The sequence below is a fragment of the Melospiza georgiana genome, chromosome 3, assembly GCF_028018845.1.
Source record: "Melospiza georgiana isolate bMelGeo1 chromosome 3, bMelGeo1.pri, whole genome shotgun sequence".
NCBI classification, from domain to species: Eukaryota; Metazoa; Chordata; class Aves; order Passeriformes; family Passerellidae; genus Melospiza; species Melospiza georgiana.
Window position 1 is genome coordinate 86,212,803 of NC_080432.1, and position 15,996 is coordinate 86,228,798.

The window sequence follows — 15,996 nt, forward strand, 5'->3', positions numbered from 1 at the left end:
ATTTAATTTTTTTTAATAAAACATACCAGGGCCCACCCTGTGGCTCCTGTTAGCAAGTGGCAAATACAGCTTAGATTCCAGCCATGAATATTCCGAGACCCAAACTTGATTGCTTCACAGACGTCCTGTATTTAGAAGAATCCCTGGTCTACACTGTTTTTTAACCTGTGCCCAGATGTCCTGCTGGCTTTGGCCAGAATCCTGCCAGAGAACATACTAAAAAGTGTTGGTCTTAGAGCCTGGGCCCTAGCCTGGTTTCACTTACCAGTACTGAGGTTATGATACAGACTGGAAAACATGGGTTTTATCACATGTTAGGAGATAACATTTTTTGTGCTGGTTTCACCTCTTTCTATTTACAGAAGACATACAAGGGGAAAAAACCATGCTAGCTAGTGAATAAGAAGTGCCTCTGCTCTGATAGAGCTCAGGTTATTGCTGTACTGACAAAGAGTACAGTTTGTTAATACTGCTCTTCTGGCACAGCTCAGCTGCTCTGTGCATGTATGCATGCTTTACTGTATTTGTGAATTTGCTCTTTTAGTGTAAGATGTCATTAATATTCATGTAACCAGTGTGCTGGATGGGATCTCTAGGTATTGCTGTATTTATTCAGGGAAGAATTAGAAGCATGTACCTGAGTATGTGCACGTGTGTGTCTGCATGTGTTGGACTTGGCACATGCCCAAGGTAATGCCAAGGCCTAATGCCTTAGAGGTAAAGGCACTGAAGTTGTCAAGCAAAATTTGATCCAACGTTTATGTGGGAAATGGATCTGTGGACTGCTTGCATGCTTTTATGCTCAGTCCTTAAAAGTTCATTTGATTTTACATACTCACGTTTTATATCTTTGGTGCTATTGTTTGGGTGCATATCTTTCTATGTAAAAGGCAAATAGCATCTTGACCTTGTAAATCATGTTCATCCTTAGGATCATTGCTCTCTGCTGCTGTCCTGTTGCATTTACACTGCTGTGCTCTAACCTACATGAAAACATGAACTGGGTCATTGTATGTTTAAAGGTGGCATAAGGTAGTTCTGCTGAACAGTAATTTCTTCAGACACTGTGAGAGAATTTCTGCCTGTGTGTCTCTGCATCCTGGATGTGCCTTCACAGCCCTGCATGTGTTGATTCCCTTCAACAACTCAATCCCTAGCTGGATCCTCAGTATGCCTATGGAAATTCTACCAGAAGGTCCTGTGATCATCCCTGGATCCTTGATTCACTTTGTTCTCAAACTATGACAATTCAAATACCCTTAGTGAAGTTGAGCTGACAAACATGAACATGAAGCTGTTGGTGACAGTCAAAAAGTCTGTTTTTCTTAGGGAGCAAGAGTTCCTTCAGCCTATCAGAGAATTTAAGAGTGTTAATTTAGTTTTACCAGCATGTTCACAGAGTTGCATATCCTAACTGCATTTGTCTGGAAAATAAATTCAGCTCTTCAGGGAGCATGTTATGTGCCTCATAGAAGACATTTTGTAGAAAATTTAAAAATCTTTCCTTCTGTCACTTAATCTCATAGATTTTATATAATGGAATTAGAAGTCTGGAAAGAAATAAATAGAAAAAAATAGAATGCATCTGGTGCCGGGACACAAAGTGAAAATTTGGGCACTAAGAAACAGGAAATGCAGAAAATTTTAAAGGAAACTTTGAAATCAAGTGCACATGCCTCTGCCCTGTTCTATAGCCCCTGTATGTTGGGAGGGGTCCATAGAAGATGTCAACAGAAGATTCTTGAGCACTAAGCAGCCACTAGTGAACTAAGCCACCGTGACATTATTTGTAACAAAATATACAAACTTTCCTACAAAATGTTGTTTATTTACAATTTTTTACCTCTTTGTTTTACAGAAACAGTTTGGTTACCCAGAAAAGTAACCTTTGGTAAGAGCAGAGAATTGTAATTTACCATACAGTTATTTAAAATATTCCTGCTTTTGCAATGTATATTTTCATGTGAAGTCATCTAACTTCACAAATTTCAGTTTATTTGTCTATAAAAAGCATGCTAAGACTTCTCTGTGGTGCATAATTCTTATAAAGCACTTTGAAATAACAGTTGTAAGATCTTCTGTTAACTATGTTTGAGATATTTGTTTTCTTAACTCTTTAATATGCCAAACATTTGTTTAGAATTACAGGAGATCCATAGGGTAAAGTAGAAGAAAATGCATACAGTATGTTTTTGATTTCACACCAGGAGAAAAAAAGTGTTTTGTCATTTGTGTCCATTCTTTGGCTCTTTTGCTGTCATGAAATCCTGTGAATTTGTTGATATTGAGTTGTGACAGAGTTCACTGGTACAAAAACCAACGACATCTTAAACTGACGAAGAAGAAATTATTCAAGATTTTAAAGTAGATCTCTGTATTTTACATATTATATTCTATTAATGAGTGAGTAAAGTGAAGTGAATGGGCAAACCCAGCAGGTCCTGCTGTGGGGAGAGGACAGCCCAAGCCAGCACTGTCTGGTTTATCCTGTGCGTTTCTTGGAAATCTGCTCGGCACAGCTGTGGCAATAAAGCACAGAATACTTCCCTGATCCTCGTTGTTTTGCCTGCAAGTTTCTGCATACTGAGTAGAAGAAATTGTGTGATTAATGTGGCATTCTGTGTCAAGGGTAGACTGTAGATTACCGTTAAGTGCATCATTATGTTATCTTTGAGAAATTTACTGGGTTTCACCTGACAGATAATAGCTTTTCTTCTGCCAGCACAAGCGGGGAATAACAAACTAATACATAGAGTGACCTAATATATATCAAAAGAAATGATGCTTTTGACAGAGAAGCAGCTCTTGCTTTCTGAAGTGTTTTGAAGGAATTTTAAATTAAACTTCCTCACTTGTTTTCTTTCCAGAGCTGGCTGTGTGAGTGCAGTGCTGTGCTTAGGCTCTCCATTACTGAGCACCGGATGGTGCAGTGACTCTGATGTAACACATCATGGATTGTTTCCTTCCTTCTGCCCCCTGATTTGAAGTCTGAGTTCCCTTTGGGCTCTGAAATGCATAACTGGTGTGGGATCTGAGCCTTGTGATCTTTTTGGTGGTGGTTATTGTATTAACCATTTCTGCCATCCCAGTTATCAAGAATGGGTTATGCAGCAGGAGCAAGTGCTTTCCAAAAGCCTCCCTGCTCAAAAGCCAGTGAGAGCCTCCAGCAACCACTGCTTCTGTCATTAAAGCAGAGTGAACCAGTGATTTATTTCTGAGAAGTTTCACTTTCTGGTATTTTCTTCAGTGGGCCAGAATATTTTTATTTTATAGCTCTGATAGATATATCTGAGCATACCTGTGGTCTGTCACGAGCAGGGGTGGTCTGTTCATTGAGATCCAAGGGATAGGACTGAGAAAGCATGGCTGTAATTACTGTATTCACCTACTTGGAGCCTCCTCTGAAAAAAAATCTTTGAAATGGCTCTTGCTCTTTTCTGTTGGTCAGTGTTTGCCTTTTTGCATCCTGACTGCTTTTCTCTCCTACTTTATTTCTATTAGCAGAATGTCTCTCTGTATTAAGAGCAGGTGGCATGGTGTGACAGCCCTCTCCAGGCCCTGGCTGAGGGAGCTCAGAAGGCACACACCTGGGGGCCTGAGTCTGCAAACAGCATTTCTTGTGTTATCAAAACTGGCTGAGTTCAAAAGCATTGACCTCCTGTTGTTGGCATTGAAGGACTTAACTGCTCTGAAAATTAAGTGACTTCTTTCAGTACTGGTTGTAAGTGGCATCCAGTTTTCAAGCATGATTTTACATTCTCAGCACCATCATTTACCAGTCCGTTAAAGAAGTGGTATTACCCATTCAAACTTCAAATTGTAGCTGAAGAACATATTTCAACTCATTCAGTAGAAGGCACTAGTGGAAAATATTACTGTGGGGGTGTTTTTAACTTTATCCAATTTGCATACTTGTAGTATTTTTATAAGGAAACCATTTAAACATTTTACAAAAATCCTTTGCTGGCGTGGTTGAGACTATTAAATTGTGCAGTGTTAAACAGCAACTTATTGGAAATTTAATGGTTTGGCTTTTTTGTACTCTGTTCTCATTTTAATCAAAACAAAACAACTTGCAATTTTTACTGCAAATCCAAACCCAAATTTGGACATAACCCTTATGCAGTGAAGCTGTGAAGGTACTCAGTTGTCATTTTGTCATGTTGCTGTGGATAGATTTAGATAAAAGCTCAATTGAAAGCCTGGATTGTACAGGAATGTATGTGTGGAATCTTGCTAGAAGTCTTTGCTTTATTCTTTAATATTTATATGGATCGTGGGAAGTGAATCATATTCATTGGGGATTCTTCCTAAACAAAGCACCTTGGTAAATGCCATGCTGTTACAGAATGGGTATTTAATATTCCTTGTTTTGAGAGCTCACTTTTCCTGTAAAATAAGTCGTTTCTCTTCCCTCTGTGTTCTAAAATTTACTGTGCAGGTCATACATTCCTGAAGTTAATGGACTGATTGCTCTAGATACAGAAATATATAAACAGTGTCAAAAGGGAAACTCCCCAAGTCCCCACGCCTTCCTCCTGTGGTGTGTGTTGAAAGAATCAAGAGCAGAACATTCTGGGCTGGTTTGTTCTCTGGATGCATGCTCAGGCCATGCACCATTTCATTCTCTCTGTGATATATACACTCTGCTAGACGAGGGAGTAGGAGCTGCCCTGGCATCCACATGAGTTATGTGAAGAGTTTGCAGGTAATGTTAGCTTTTGGTTCTTAACAAAATGTAGAACTTCTGAGACACTGCATCAGATTGTAGGCCCTTGAACCATTTGGGGTTTGAGCCCTGTGAAATACAGAGTTAAAAATTAATGATTAAATAGAAGCAGCTGCCTTGGTGACTAAACAAAAGAACATCTATTCCTTGAATAGTGAACTTTAGTGTAGGTGCTGTCCTGAGTGTTGAAATCTCATAGTTCAATAGCATGATAAGGGAATAACTGGTAAATAAATTGATAAATTGGCCAGTTTTACAAATACTGTTGGTTGTCAATCATCAGTGGTGACAATTACAGTATAATTTAAGAGTGCTTGTACTGTTTTTAGTGGGTTGACCAAAGTAGAGTGAAGGATAGGTGGTACACCTCCTGGACACGAGGCGTGTTTGCCTTCAGTCAAATCACTGGCCAACTTCCTGTAGTCCCTGGATCCATCTGAGTCTCTGTTTCCAGAGTCTTCTCTTGTTCAGCTCTCTGCCTTTCCATGTGCTTAACAGATAAATATTACTGGACTTTGAATTGGGGGTAGTTTAAACTAGGTGAATCTGAATGTTACTCTCTAATACTGTTAATATTTGTGCATTATATCTAAACTTAGATATATATGTATGGTAAAATATACTATATTTTTATTATATAAATAAATATTTGTAATACTTCCTGTATTTTGACTGATGGTTTTCTCAAGAAACTTGAATTATGAGGAGGGTTACTATAAGTAAAAGGATCATTAACCTTTGCACATTATTTAATGGTATTTATGTGTCATTCATAGTTATGACAATACATAGTGGTTATGATAGCCAGTGTCCTCCATTTTCAGAATAACTGTTTTTATATTAATTCTGAAAATTTTAACTTGAATATAATTCTGTGCCATCTGCCTGATTTCAGGTAGTGTAAACTGTGTGTAGATAAATTCCAGGCATTTAAAAAGTAAAAAAAACCCCAAAAATTATTAACTGATCGTGAGCATTTGAATATTATTAATTTCCTTAGTTTTACCTGAATATTTCTACTTATTTATTTCAAGACACAAATAGGACATGCTTTTTTATATGTGCCATTATAACAAAATGGGTTAAATCTCATATCTACATTTCTGTTGCAAAGAAGTTGAACTAAATCTTTTAAGCAATTCTGCAGCCAGATGCACATTTCAAGATCATGGCTTGGGAATTCAGCAGTAAACTAAGAAATAGTGGATAAATGTTTGAAAAATATGAATTTTACATTTCTCTGTTAATGTCTGCAAAAGGTTTAAAAAAGAAATTAAATAAAATTACCCTCCATTTTTAAAATTTGTGGGTCATTACAAAATGCAGGAATGTACAGGATGGGGTAACAGTTTTCTTGGTTTCTCCCTTTTCTGCCAAGGTTTAGCAGCTTTCTCTGTGGTTCGTACAGCCATCCAAGCAACTAATCCTATATCTGTAAACTGCAATGTCAAAGGATTAAAGTGTGCCTGGAAACGCAGGTCAAATCTGCTTTAGATCACAACAGTTTGGGTTCAGCTCCTAGCTGAAATATCACAAAACTACCATGTAATTTAGTACAAGTTTTGCATTCCAATACTTCAGCTGCTGGTTGCCTTTAATAAAAAGAGGCCCAGGATTGATTTTCCTGAGAAGGTATTTTTCTTTGTCTCAAACCAAAGCAGTATCAGCTGGAAAGCAGAAGGATTTATTAAAATAGTTCTGTATTTTTATATAAATAACTCTTTCAAATTCTCCTTTTAAAATTCTGTAAGAAGTACATTTTCTGATGGTGGGTGCATGACACAGAGGTTTCCCTTCCCTATCTCTGTCTGGCTGAACACAGTGGCTTAGGAGACCAGGGGCAGTGGTGACAAGTTCCTGCCTGGCGCAGCTGGTGTGTCTCCTCTGGGACTTCTCCACCTCTCCAGGTGCCCTGGAGTGACAGCTGTGAGGCTCTGCAAGAACAGTATCCCGAACAATGGTTCAGCTGGCTTGAAGGTGTTGCTGAGGTTGTCAGGCTATACAACCTGCTTCCATAAAAATTGCTACCTTAAAAAAAAAGACAAGTCATTTTCCTTCAGACTCCTTCTGAAGGAAATAGCCCCATTTCTTACAGAAGCCTGCTGCCTCCCTGAAATGGGTTAAAGATGTGAACAGAAAGCCTCCCATCTTCCCACGCTGGTACAGCTCTTGGATTATTATCAGTTATTGATTCTTCAGGTAGATAGCAATGAATTGCAACAAGCAGCCCAAGGACAATCAAGAGAGACTTCAGGGCCTTGGGACAACTGGATAAGGAATCAAAAGCATAGCTAATATTCCCTGTCCTTCCAGCTGCAGGGAATGATGAGGGAAGAAACAGGAAGAGCCAGCAGATCAGTACCTGACTCTGAGCAGTTGTTCTCTGAGTATCCAGACATGGACAGTGAGCAGAATGAAGCCCCCATAATCTATGGGGAGATGGTTAGTGACCTGCTACCCAGCAGAGACACACAGTTGTCAGTGACCAGCAAGACAAGGGCAGTGATTGTCACCCTGTACTGGGCAATGTCGAGGCCATGCCTCGAGTGCTGAGTTCAGTTTTGGGCTCCTCATGATAAGAAAGACATTGAGGGGCTGGAGTGTGTCCAGAGAAGGACAGGAGAGCTGAGAAGCACAAGTCTGATAGGAGTGGCTGAGGGAGGTGAGTGGAGAAATGGAGTTTCAGAGGGTCCATATTGCTCTACAACTACCTGAAGGAAGGTTGTGGCCAGGTGGGGATCAGTCTCTTCTTCCAAGGAACAAGTGATAAGACAAGAGGAAAAGGCTTGAAGTTGTGCCAGGGGAGGTTTAGATTGGATATTAGGAAAAATTCCTGCACAAAAAGGGTTGCCAAGCACTTAATAGGCTGCCCAAGGGAAGGGGTTTATTCACCATCCCTGGAGCTATGTAAATGATGTATAGATATGGCACTTGAGAATATGGTTTATTTGTGTATGTGGCAGTGCTAGGCTAACAGTTGGACTCAGTGATCTTAAAGACCTTCTCTAACCTAAAGGATTCTGCGATTTTATTATATTTCCTGAATTTTTGCAGTTTGTTTTGTTACAATGCCCAGATTGTGTAAGCATCTCTGGGTGGCATTCCCTGCCTTCCATTGGAGGGCTGCTGGGACTGGGAGTGCTGCACAGGTGTAGAGGCATACATCAGCTGCATCTCATCTGGGAGTAAAGAAAATTATCGTAAAATATATTTTACAAAAATAAGAATCTAATTTGCACAACATATAGAATGATATGCGCTAAGCAGACATATGTAACTACATTTATTGATACTGAGTCACCAAGAAAGCCCAGCTGTTTATAACTTATTATCTACCAATGCAATATCCAGATCCTCTCTTACTTTTTTTTTATTGATACTTCTGTTAGATAGGGCTGTGTCTCTTTGAGGGTTATTCCTGTATGAGTTACTGCAATATATTTTTACTTCCAGAAAAAAGTTGCAATTATTCTTTTAGAATATTTGCTTCATGTTAGCATTGAAATATAACTATGAATAAATGTATTAACTCACTTTCGATTAGTATGGGTGGATGTGACTTTAATTAATTTCTTTTTACTTTAAGGCCATAGTGTATTATTATAAAATAAACTAATTACCACCTTCAGAATGTCTATTTCATTATAAGATATAAAAAGCAATATCTTATGCCAGTGTACCCATTGTAGTGAAAAGAGGCTGTATGCTTCTTGTTCTGTCCAAGTTTACCTGTATTAAGCTGCAAATTGAAAACCCTGTATGTTGCCAATTTTTAAAGTTACCATCACAGCAGCTGACATTTTTAAATTTGTTTGTTTGGTTTACTTAGAGGAAGCAGTTTACCAGGTGAAATGAAAAGCAGTGTACTTTTCCTGAGATAAAAAAAGCCCGCCGGGACTGAGCAGAGGGCTCCTGCCTGCTGCCCTCTGCTGGGGTTACTCCTGCCGGTGCTTCCAAAGGCCACTCTCCTCTTGAGTTCTTATCATAAAACACGACTTTGTAACTGTGTACTTGTTTGCTTCATGTTTTAAAAAACTGAATCTGGGCACATCACACACCTTTGGGGCAATGTGCCTGGAAGCTCAGTCTCATGCGATGGAGACTCGTGTGAAGGTTGGGTGTGCAGGCTGGGCTGTGCTGCCGTGCCTGGAAGCTCAGTCTCATGCGATGGAGACTCGTGTGAAGGTTGGGTGCGCAGGCTGGGCTGTGCTGCCGTGCCTGGAAGCTCAGTCTCATGCGATGGAGACTCGTGTGAAGGTTGGGTGCGCAGGCTGGGCTGTGCTGCCGTGCCCCTGTGACGGTGCTGTCTGTGCCCTGGCAGGTGCTGCGCTCCGTGCTGCTGTTCCCGACCATCGAGCGCATGGCCCAGTCCCCGCAGGGCAAGCTCATGACGCCCCTGCTGTGCAAGCTGCGCTACGCGCTCTACATGCCCGTGTTCCTGCTGTCCTTCCTGCCCGAGGGAGTCAAGGCCTCCCTGGTGAGGTTTGCTCTGCGGGGGATGAAGACCTGCGATGAGTCCTCAATAACAACCTCCATAAATCTCTTCAGTGTCGACTGCATTGGTGAGCACCTTTCTGTGTTAAACCACCTTTTGTATTTTTCTCATTTAGTAAATGTTGATTTAGGTTTTTAGTATTAAAGTATGAGTTTAACATACTTTAACAGCAGAGTAACAGATCTGGTCTTTTATAAAATTAAGACCATGGGTACAGGAAAGTCTCGTATGAGTAAATTAAAAAAAATGTTAAAGGCAAAATAACAAAATATTTTCACAAAGAATATATATTTCTGACCTATACTACTGACATGATTTCTCATGTGATTAAAACACTCTTTTTACAATGTACTTTATGTGACTTAATGTCTGCTTAGTTTTTGCATTTCATTCATATTGGATGGTGAATGTAAATCAGAAATCAGTTTCACAAAGAGTTCTTTGCATCTGTTTTTATTAAGCTGTTTTAGCCAGCTGTATAGACTCTGTCATCTGAATTGGAATATTGGTAAATTCAGAAAAGGACCTTCAGTCTGCAAAGACTCATAGAAGTTACTTTATGCACTGAATTTCAGCACTTTTTTGGGCACAAAGAGAAAGATTAACGCTCCTCCGGTGTATATTGTACATATATTTTACACATTCTAGCAAAAGAAACAGCTTTAAGAAGCAGAATAATTTCAGATATATTATGTTAAGTTTAGAATGAAAACCAGAATGTGAACTGTGCTATACTCCAGGTATTTTGGTAAGTTAACAGTTTAAAACAATTTGGAATGGAATTGACATGCTAACGCAGTAATAATAGCAAGAAGGAAGTTTTGATTGCATTAATAGTAGTAAAAACACATTCCTACATTTCCAGTTGGGCTCTGTCTTCTATCAGTTAAATTTTACTTACTAATCATCCAAACAGATGTGCCAGAGTAACTGGGATTGCAGTGAGGGGCTGTGCCTTTCATGGGTCTGTGACTCTGTGTGGGAGGCTCCCTGTAGGACTGTAGGGCTTGTGCTGCCAGCCTGGACAGCCCCACTTTTGTTGTACAGATTGGACATAATGACAGTCACTCCCTTGCAGTGCCCTGTGCCTGACAAAAGCAGACTCCTGGTTCCTAATACACATTTCTGATTGAACTCTTCTCCTTTTGTGGCTCGAGTTCCTATTAATTGATGACAGTTCAGTGGTGACCAAGGAGAAAGCAAGCATGCAGTCATACCTACACGAGGTATTCAAGTGTCTTCCTTTGATAGTTTTGTCTCAGAAAAAGGTATGTGGGGGTCTGTGAGGTCACATCTCCACAAGCCAGGAATCCTTCTCTGGTCCCCACAGATAAACTTGTACCTCTAAAGTACAGGTTATACACAGCCAGGGTTGTATTGGAAATGGTCCTTGGCCTGTGTTAACCTCCAAAAAAGCAGGGCCAGCCATTGTTTGTATGTGTTGTTTGGCCCAGGCCACACTGCAGCCACAGGAATAATTGAGCAGAACGGATTTTGTGTTCTGCTGTTGGATGCTGACCCTCTGAGCTCTTTAGTCCCCAGGTGAATGAGCCCCGTTGATGTGTGCCTGTCAGCCTGTTGTAATTTCCTCTGTGTACCAGTGTCTGACCTGTGTCCTAGCTGTAAGGTAAATTGAGGCAAGAAACCAGGCTGAAGGCTCTTCACTCATGGGATGTGTTCTCTGGCTATGTTCAGTTTGTTGCCTAAATAAATTGTACCGGAATGAACACCCCTAGGAGCCAAAGTCTTGTAAAACTTGCATAAATAGGCCTTATTGATGCAACTAGTTCTTTTGGGCTTGTGATAGCATCTCTCTCAAGTACAATTCCCCTTTGGTTTGCATCTTTGGAAACTGATGGTGTTTTACAGCCCAGTGACTCAGGACCACATGTGTGGATTAATAATCTCTGAGCATCCGGACATTGCCTGTTAACCTTCTCTTTTATTGTTTGAGGACAACAGAAAATGTTACCATTCAGCAAAAATTTGCTAAATCTAGCACAACAACTGAGTGTGTCTTATGAGACTGCTCATCTGTGAGTTACTAAAGCCTCTGAATTTTTGGTAGATGCTTTTCTGAACACTTCCTTTTCCTCTAATAAATTACTAGATATAGTTCAGAAACATTCAGCAAATGAGGTTGTTTCTTCTCTCCAGGAAGGTTGCATGTCAACTCATTAAAAATATACATATTGCCTTTGGCATGTAACTCTGTTGCATTACTGTAATTGTAATAAAAGCTGTGATTAAGGGCAGAAAAGATGGTAAAAGTTTCCTTAAATCTAATACGTCCGTTAAAACAACCCAACCTGCCAGGGATTTGTTACCACATCCAAAGCTTAGTCACAACAATGTTTTCTCTCCTCTGAAAGGAAATGAGATTTGAAAGCTTAATTAGAACAGAACTCTAAGACCAAGTGCTTCTCCCATTGACACTGAGAGTGAAAAGCTCCATTCAGTTGCTGCAGGATCAGGCCCTTGGCTGAAAGAATCAGTGAAGGAAGAATTACATTACCTATTATTGCCCCACTTCCAAATTATGTTTGTTCCTGCTTCTTATCCAAACACGTCTTTCTGTTGTTCTAACTCCATAGTTGATGATATATGGAAGCCCCAGTTGCACAGCAAGAGGAATTGTGATGACACTGTCCAGAAAGGGAACATAATGAAGTGTCTTGTCCCAAAGAGGAAACAACACAGAAGGATAAGAGACAGCAGGGACTGTAAAGAAGATGGATTGTAAGGAAGGATGGGAACATACAGTGTATAAAAAATAAAGGACCTATAAGAAACAAGCAAAAGAGGCTGAAGGGCCTTTGCTTACCTGGTTTAACTTCTAGCAAAGATACCTTAGGGCAGAAAAAAGCATTATAATGAAAAAACAAGCATTTGGGTACTTGTATTTGTGAACTTAGAAGATCAATAGACAGAAATATTAAACATTAGTGACCCTGACTTATCTGAAACATTGTCACACTGTTTATTCAGGCTAGCAAAACAAGGCTACCCCTATCTAACACAGCAGTGGTGGTTCTACAAATCATGTATAGTCCTGAAGTGCTGGAATACTTTGGCACTCCAGTGCCCTGAAATTTGTAAACATTTTTTTGTGACAGATGCCAGTAGCAGACTTACAGTGACAGTAAACCATTCTATCTACATGGAACAGGATTTATTGTCCAGCCGTTTGACTGGCAAACTTCCTCCATTTGTTTCTGTAAAATTTCCACAAAAGCACAGACATTACATAATGGGTAAACACTGCACAGCTTTTTCGAGAGGCAGGCTCACAGGTCAGAGGTTAATGTCTGGATGACAGGGAAGATACAGATAAGCACAATAGCAAGAAAAACCTCTAACTGGCCCAAATGAGGTGGGTCCTTTGTGATCTTGAACCTGTGACTTCCCTGGAGGAATCTCCCTGTTTGTTTAACCTGGTCGGGGAGCAGGGGAGCACTGCAGCCTGGGCCAGGGGCAGGTCTGCTTTGTACTGTTGGGGCAGGTTAGGAAGGAGGGGACTCAGAAGCATGAAACAAGGCTATCAGATTCATTTAGGCTGTCACATAAGTGAAAGCTGGAAATAAGAGATGCCTAGTTAATTTAAGCATCCAACAGAAGTTGTAAAACAAATAATTAAGGTAGAACTCCAGAGTTGTGTTTCAAATTTTATCTTGTTCCAAGTGTGGAAACATTTAGATTTCATGTGGAGGGTTTAAATTTCCCTTGTTTTACAGAGGCAAAGAGGGCTATAGCAGTTTCAGGCGCTCCTCAGGACTGTAAAGGAAGCAAGTCCCAGCTGAGGTATTGAGGCTTGTCTCCCAGCAGTAGCTGCTTCTCCCTCTCAGATGTACAGGATGACAAAATTAAATCCCTGAGGTGCCAGAGAGTAAAAGATTTTATTGTGGGATACATTTTACACAACTATAAAATAGCATCTTTGAGATAAATTTACATCAGAGGCCAGTAATATATAAGCTTCCAGTTGCTATGAAAATGGAACAGAAGTTTTTACATTGACGACTCAAGTTATTTTAAAAGTTTATTTCCAGGAAGCCAACTGGGAGGTAGCATTCTGGGTTTGAATTACCCAGCCTCAGGAGTTATCATGGCTTGAGATCTGTTTCTATTCCAATTCTTTTTATTTATCAGAGAGATTTGAAATCTGACATTGTGGTTGGTCTTCATCTGCTCACTATGAACATCATGCAGTCTGAGCAGCTGGCTTTAAACAGGAAAGGCGAATCACACCCTGCAGTGACCGATGCGTTTTACTGATATCAGAGGGACTCTCTCTACTAGAAACCAAAACCCAAGGGAGATAAATGTCACTCAGAATCCACTGACTGTTCTTTTTGCTTCAGATACCAGAAAATAATGTCTTCCAGGTTTTCTATGCAGCTTTTACCCTTGCTGCCAGGACAGTCAGATAATTCATACTTTGTCTGCATTAGAATTTACAGCTGCTGATTTCTAGTGATAGTCATGGTGTTTGTTTCCTGCCTTCTTTGAAAACTCATTTTACATTTTCACCTCAATTTCCTGACGAGTAAGATGGGAAAATTTTTTGAGTTCTTTTTCTGGGACTGAAGTGCTGTGGAAATACCCATCTAACCAAAATGCTTGGGTAAGGACAGTGCGTCATGTTGTGTTCATGGAACTCAGTAGCACCTCCACCTATTCTGCTTGTATTTTTCAGATATAAAAACCAGTGCTTAAGGTATTAGGTGAGCACTTGATAAAAATCTTCACATGAAATGGTGAAATAAGAGGTTTTGCCTCTGAAAAAAAATCTTTTAAAAAGCTGTATAATTGCAGAGCTAAAATTTAATTTACCTTTCCTTTTTGCTCTGCTTTCTAAATTAAAATGCAACAGAAGTTATGACCAGATTTTAATTCAGCACAGAAGGCATAGTTCTTTTGATTTTTATTTTGTTTTACTGAACAAAATAAAAAGAGCTCTGCCTTCCATGCTGAATGGAACAAAACCCATCCATTGAGGTATGCACGGCCAAGGAGGATATGCACATTATGTACTCATCTAGGTTTTATTTTTCAAATGCTGAACCAGCATGTTTAAAAAAGAACCCAGTGTTCAAGAGAATGGATGAGCAGCAGAGCTCTACATAGACCTGCATATCAGGGCAGTAAGTTGATCTACTGAACCTGCCTAGCCACTAGTTTAACCTAAAAATATATATATGGATGTTAGTCATGAGCAGCTTCCCCAAACCACACTGGCCAGACAGGCTGGTGCATGCAGTGCATTTTAAAATAGAGACAGAAACTGATACTAGAAAGGATTTCAGGTAGCACCTTGCAATCTCACACCTACATCTTTACCATCCTACTGTCATAGTAGGCAGGAGAATAAAAGCTTTCCCTACACTCTGGGCACTGGGTAACTGTGCAGATCTTTGAACCCAGACCAAAACATTTTCAAGTTGGTTTTCCAGGCTGATGGAAATCCAAGTCCTGGTAGTAAAAAGTGATTGCTTTATTTCTTCTGATGAATGTACGTTGTAGATAACTTCTGGCTACAATGCAGAAACCATTTCAAGGATGTTTTATATTTAAATATGTGTAGAATTTCAGACATGATGGATAGCCAGACAAAATTTCATGGTGAACAGAAATTACTGACATGGTGCATAAATTCCATCTACATAAACTAAACCATGTTACATCTGTGCAGCATAGTGCAGTATATCACAGGTGGGCAAAAACAGTGGAGCTCAGCAGGTCTCCTTTCTTCATATGTGCATTCTTTGATGCTCAGTGGGACAGAAAGAGGTCAGAAATTATACAACAGATAGTCTCTCCCTCTTCACTAACATTTGATTAATTAGGCTTCAAGAGAAGTCTGTCCTGAAATCAGGTAACTCTACAGCCATCTCCTGAAAGATGTTTTTTGCCTCTCTGCCAGAAGGCTGCTTTGGTAGCCCAGGAGCCTGGCTCAGTGTGCAAAACCCTCTGGTCCTGCGGCATTTCTCAGCAGCCTCTTGTGTGCTGTCACAGTTGAGTCCTATCCACTTCTGACATTTTAAGTGATGATCGTAATATGTGTTTCTGCAAAGTGTTTAAGAGCGTGTTTCCTTACCTGTGGAAACACAGTAATATTTTATCACCTGCTTCGCAGGAAAAGGCGCCAAAGAATAACAGTCTTTAATATTTTCATGTTTCCTTTGCTACTGTTTATTTTCCTGTGTGATGCCTGACTAAAATGTTTGTTTAATGTAGTCGGACAACTCACCTTACCAAGGCAGCACTTAAGCTGATGGAAAAACCTCACATCTGCTCTATTCTTTCTGTGTGAATAAACTTTTCCTTATTTCAGAGTGGGATGCTCATATTAAATTACTGGAGGAAGGCAATGACTTTTATGTATTTATAGTCCTATTTATTTATTAAAGTTAATCTGCTTCATAATTTACCCCATTTCCAAAAGAAAGAAAGATGTTTAATGAGGACTTTTATTACTTGCAAAAGCTTTTACTTTCCTGTGAAAGCCTTATGAAAATAATAGTAATAATGTGGAAATTTCTCATTTGGTCTGTTTCTGTTAATTATTCCTCTCTTTCTTCTTGGGGGGAAAACCCAACATAAAAAACTCCCATCATAAATATTACTCATAAGGCGTGAATGTTTTGATAGTGGAACTGCTGATCATTTCCATGAAATGTGAGGCACAGTTGGGATTTGGTTGGGGAAGGGGAGATTGTTTATTCACCCCTGGTGAGGCTTCATCCCCAGGGACACAATTTACGCCCACAAA

The 15,996-nt window shown here is 39.8% G+C and overlaps 1 protein-coding gene across 1 annotated transcript in view; it reads left to right on the top strand.

Annotated features, from left to right (window-relative positions):
* The window catches only part of LDAH (lipid droplet associated hydrolase), a 113,398-nt gene that overhangs the window by 64,507 nt on the left and 32,895 nt on the right, over positions 1 to 15,996 (top strand). Inside the window, exon 5 of the mRNA XM_058020106.1 lies at positions 9,051 to 9,291. Coding sequence (XP_057876089.1) covers positions 9,051 to 9,291 — 241 coding nt within the window. The remainder of the gene's footprint in view (positions 1 to 9,050; positions 9,292 to 15,996) is intronic.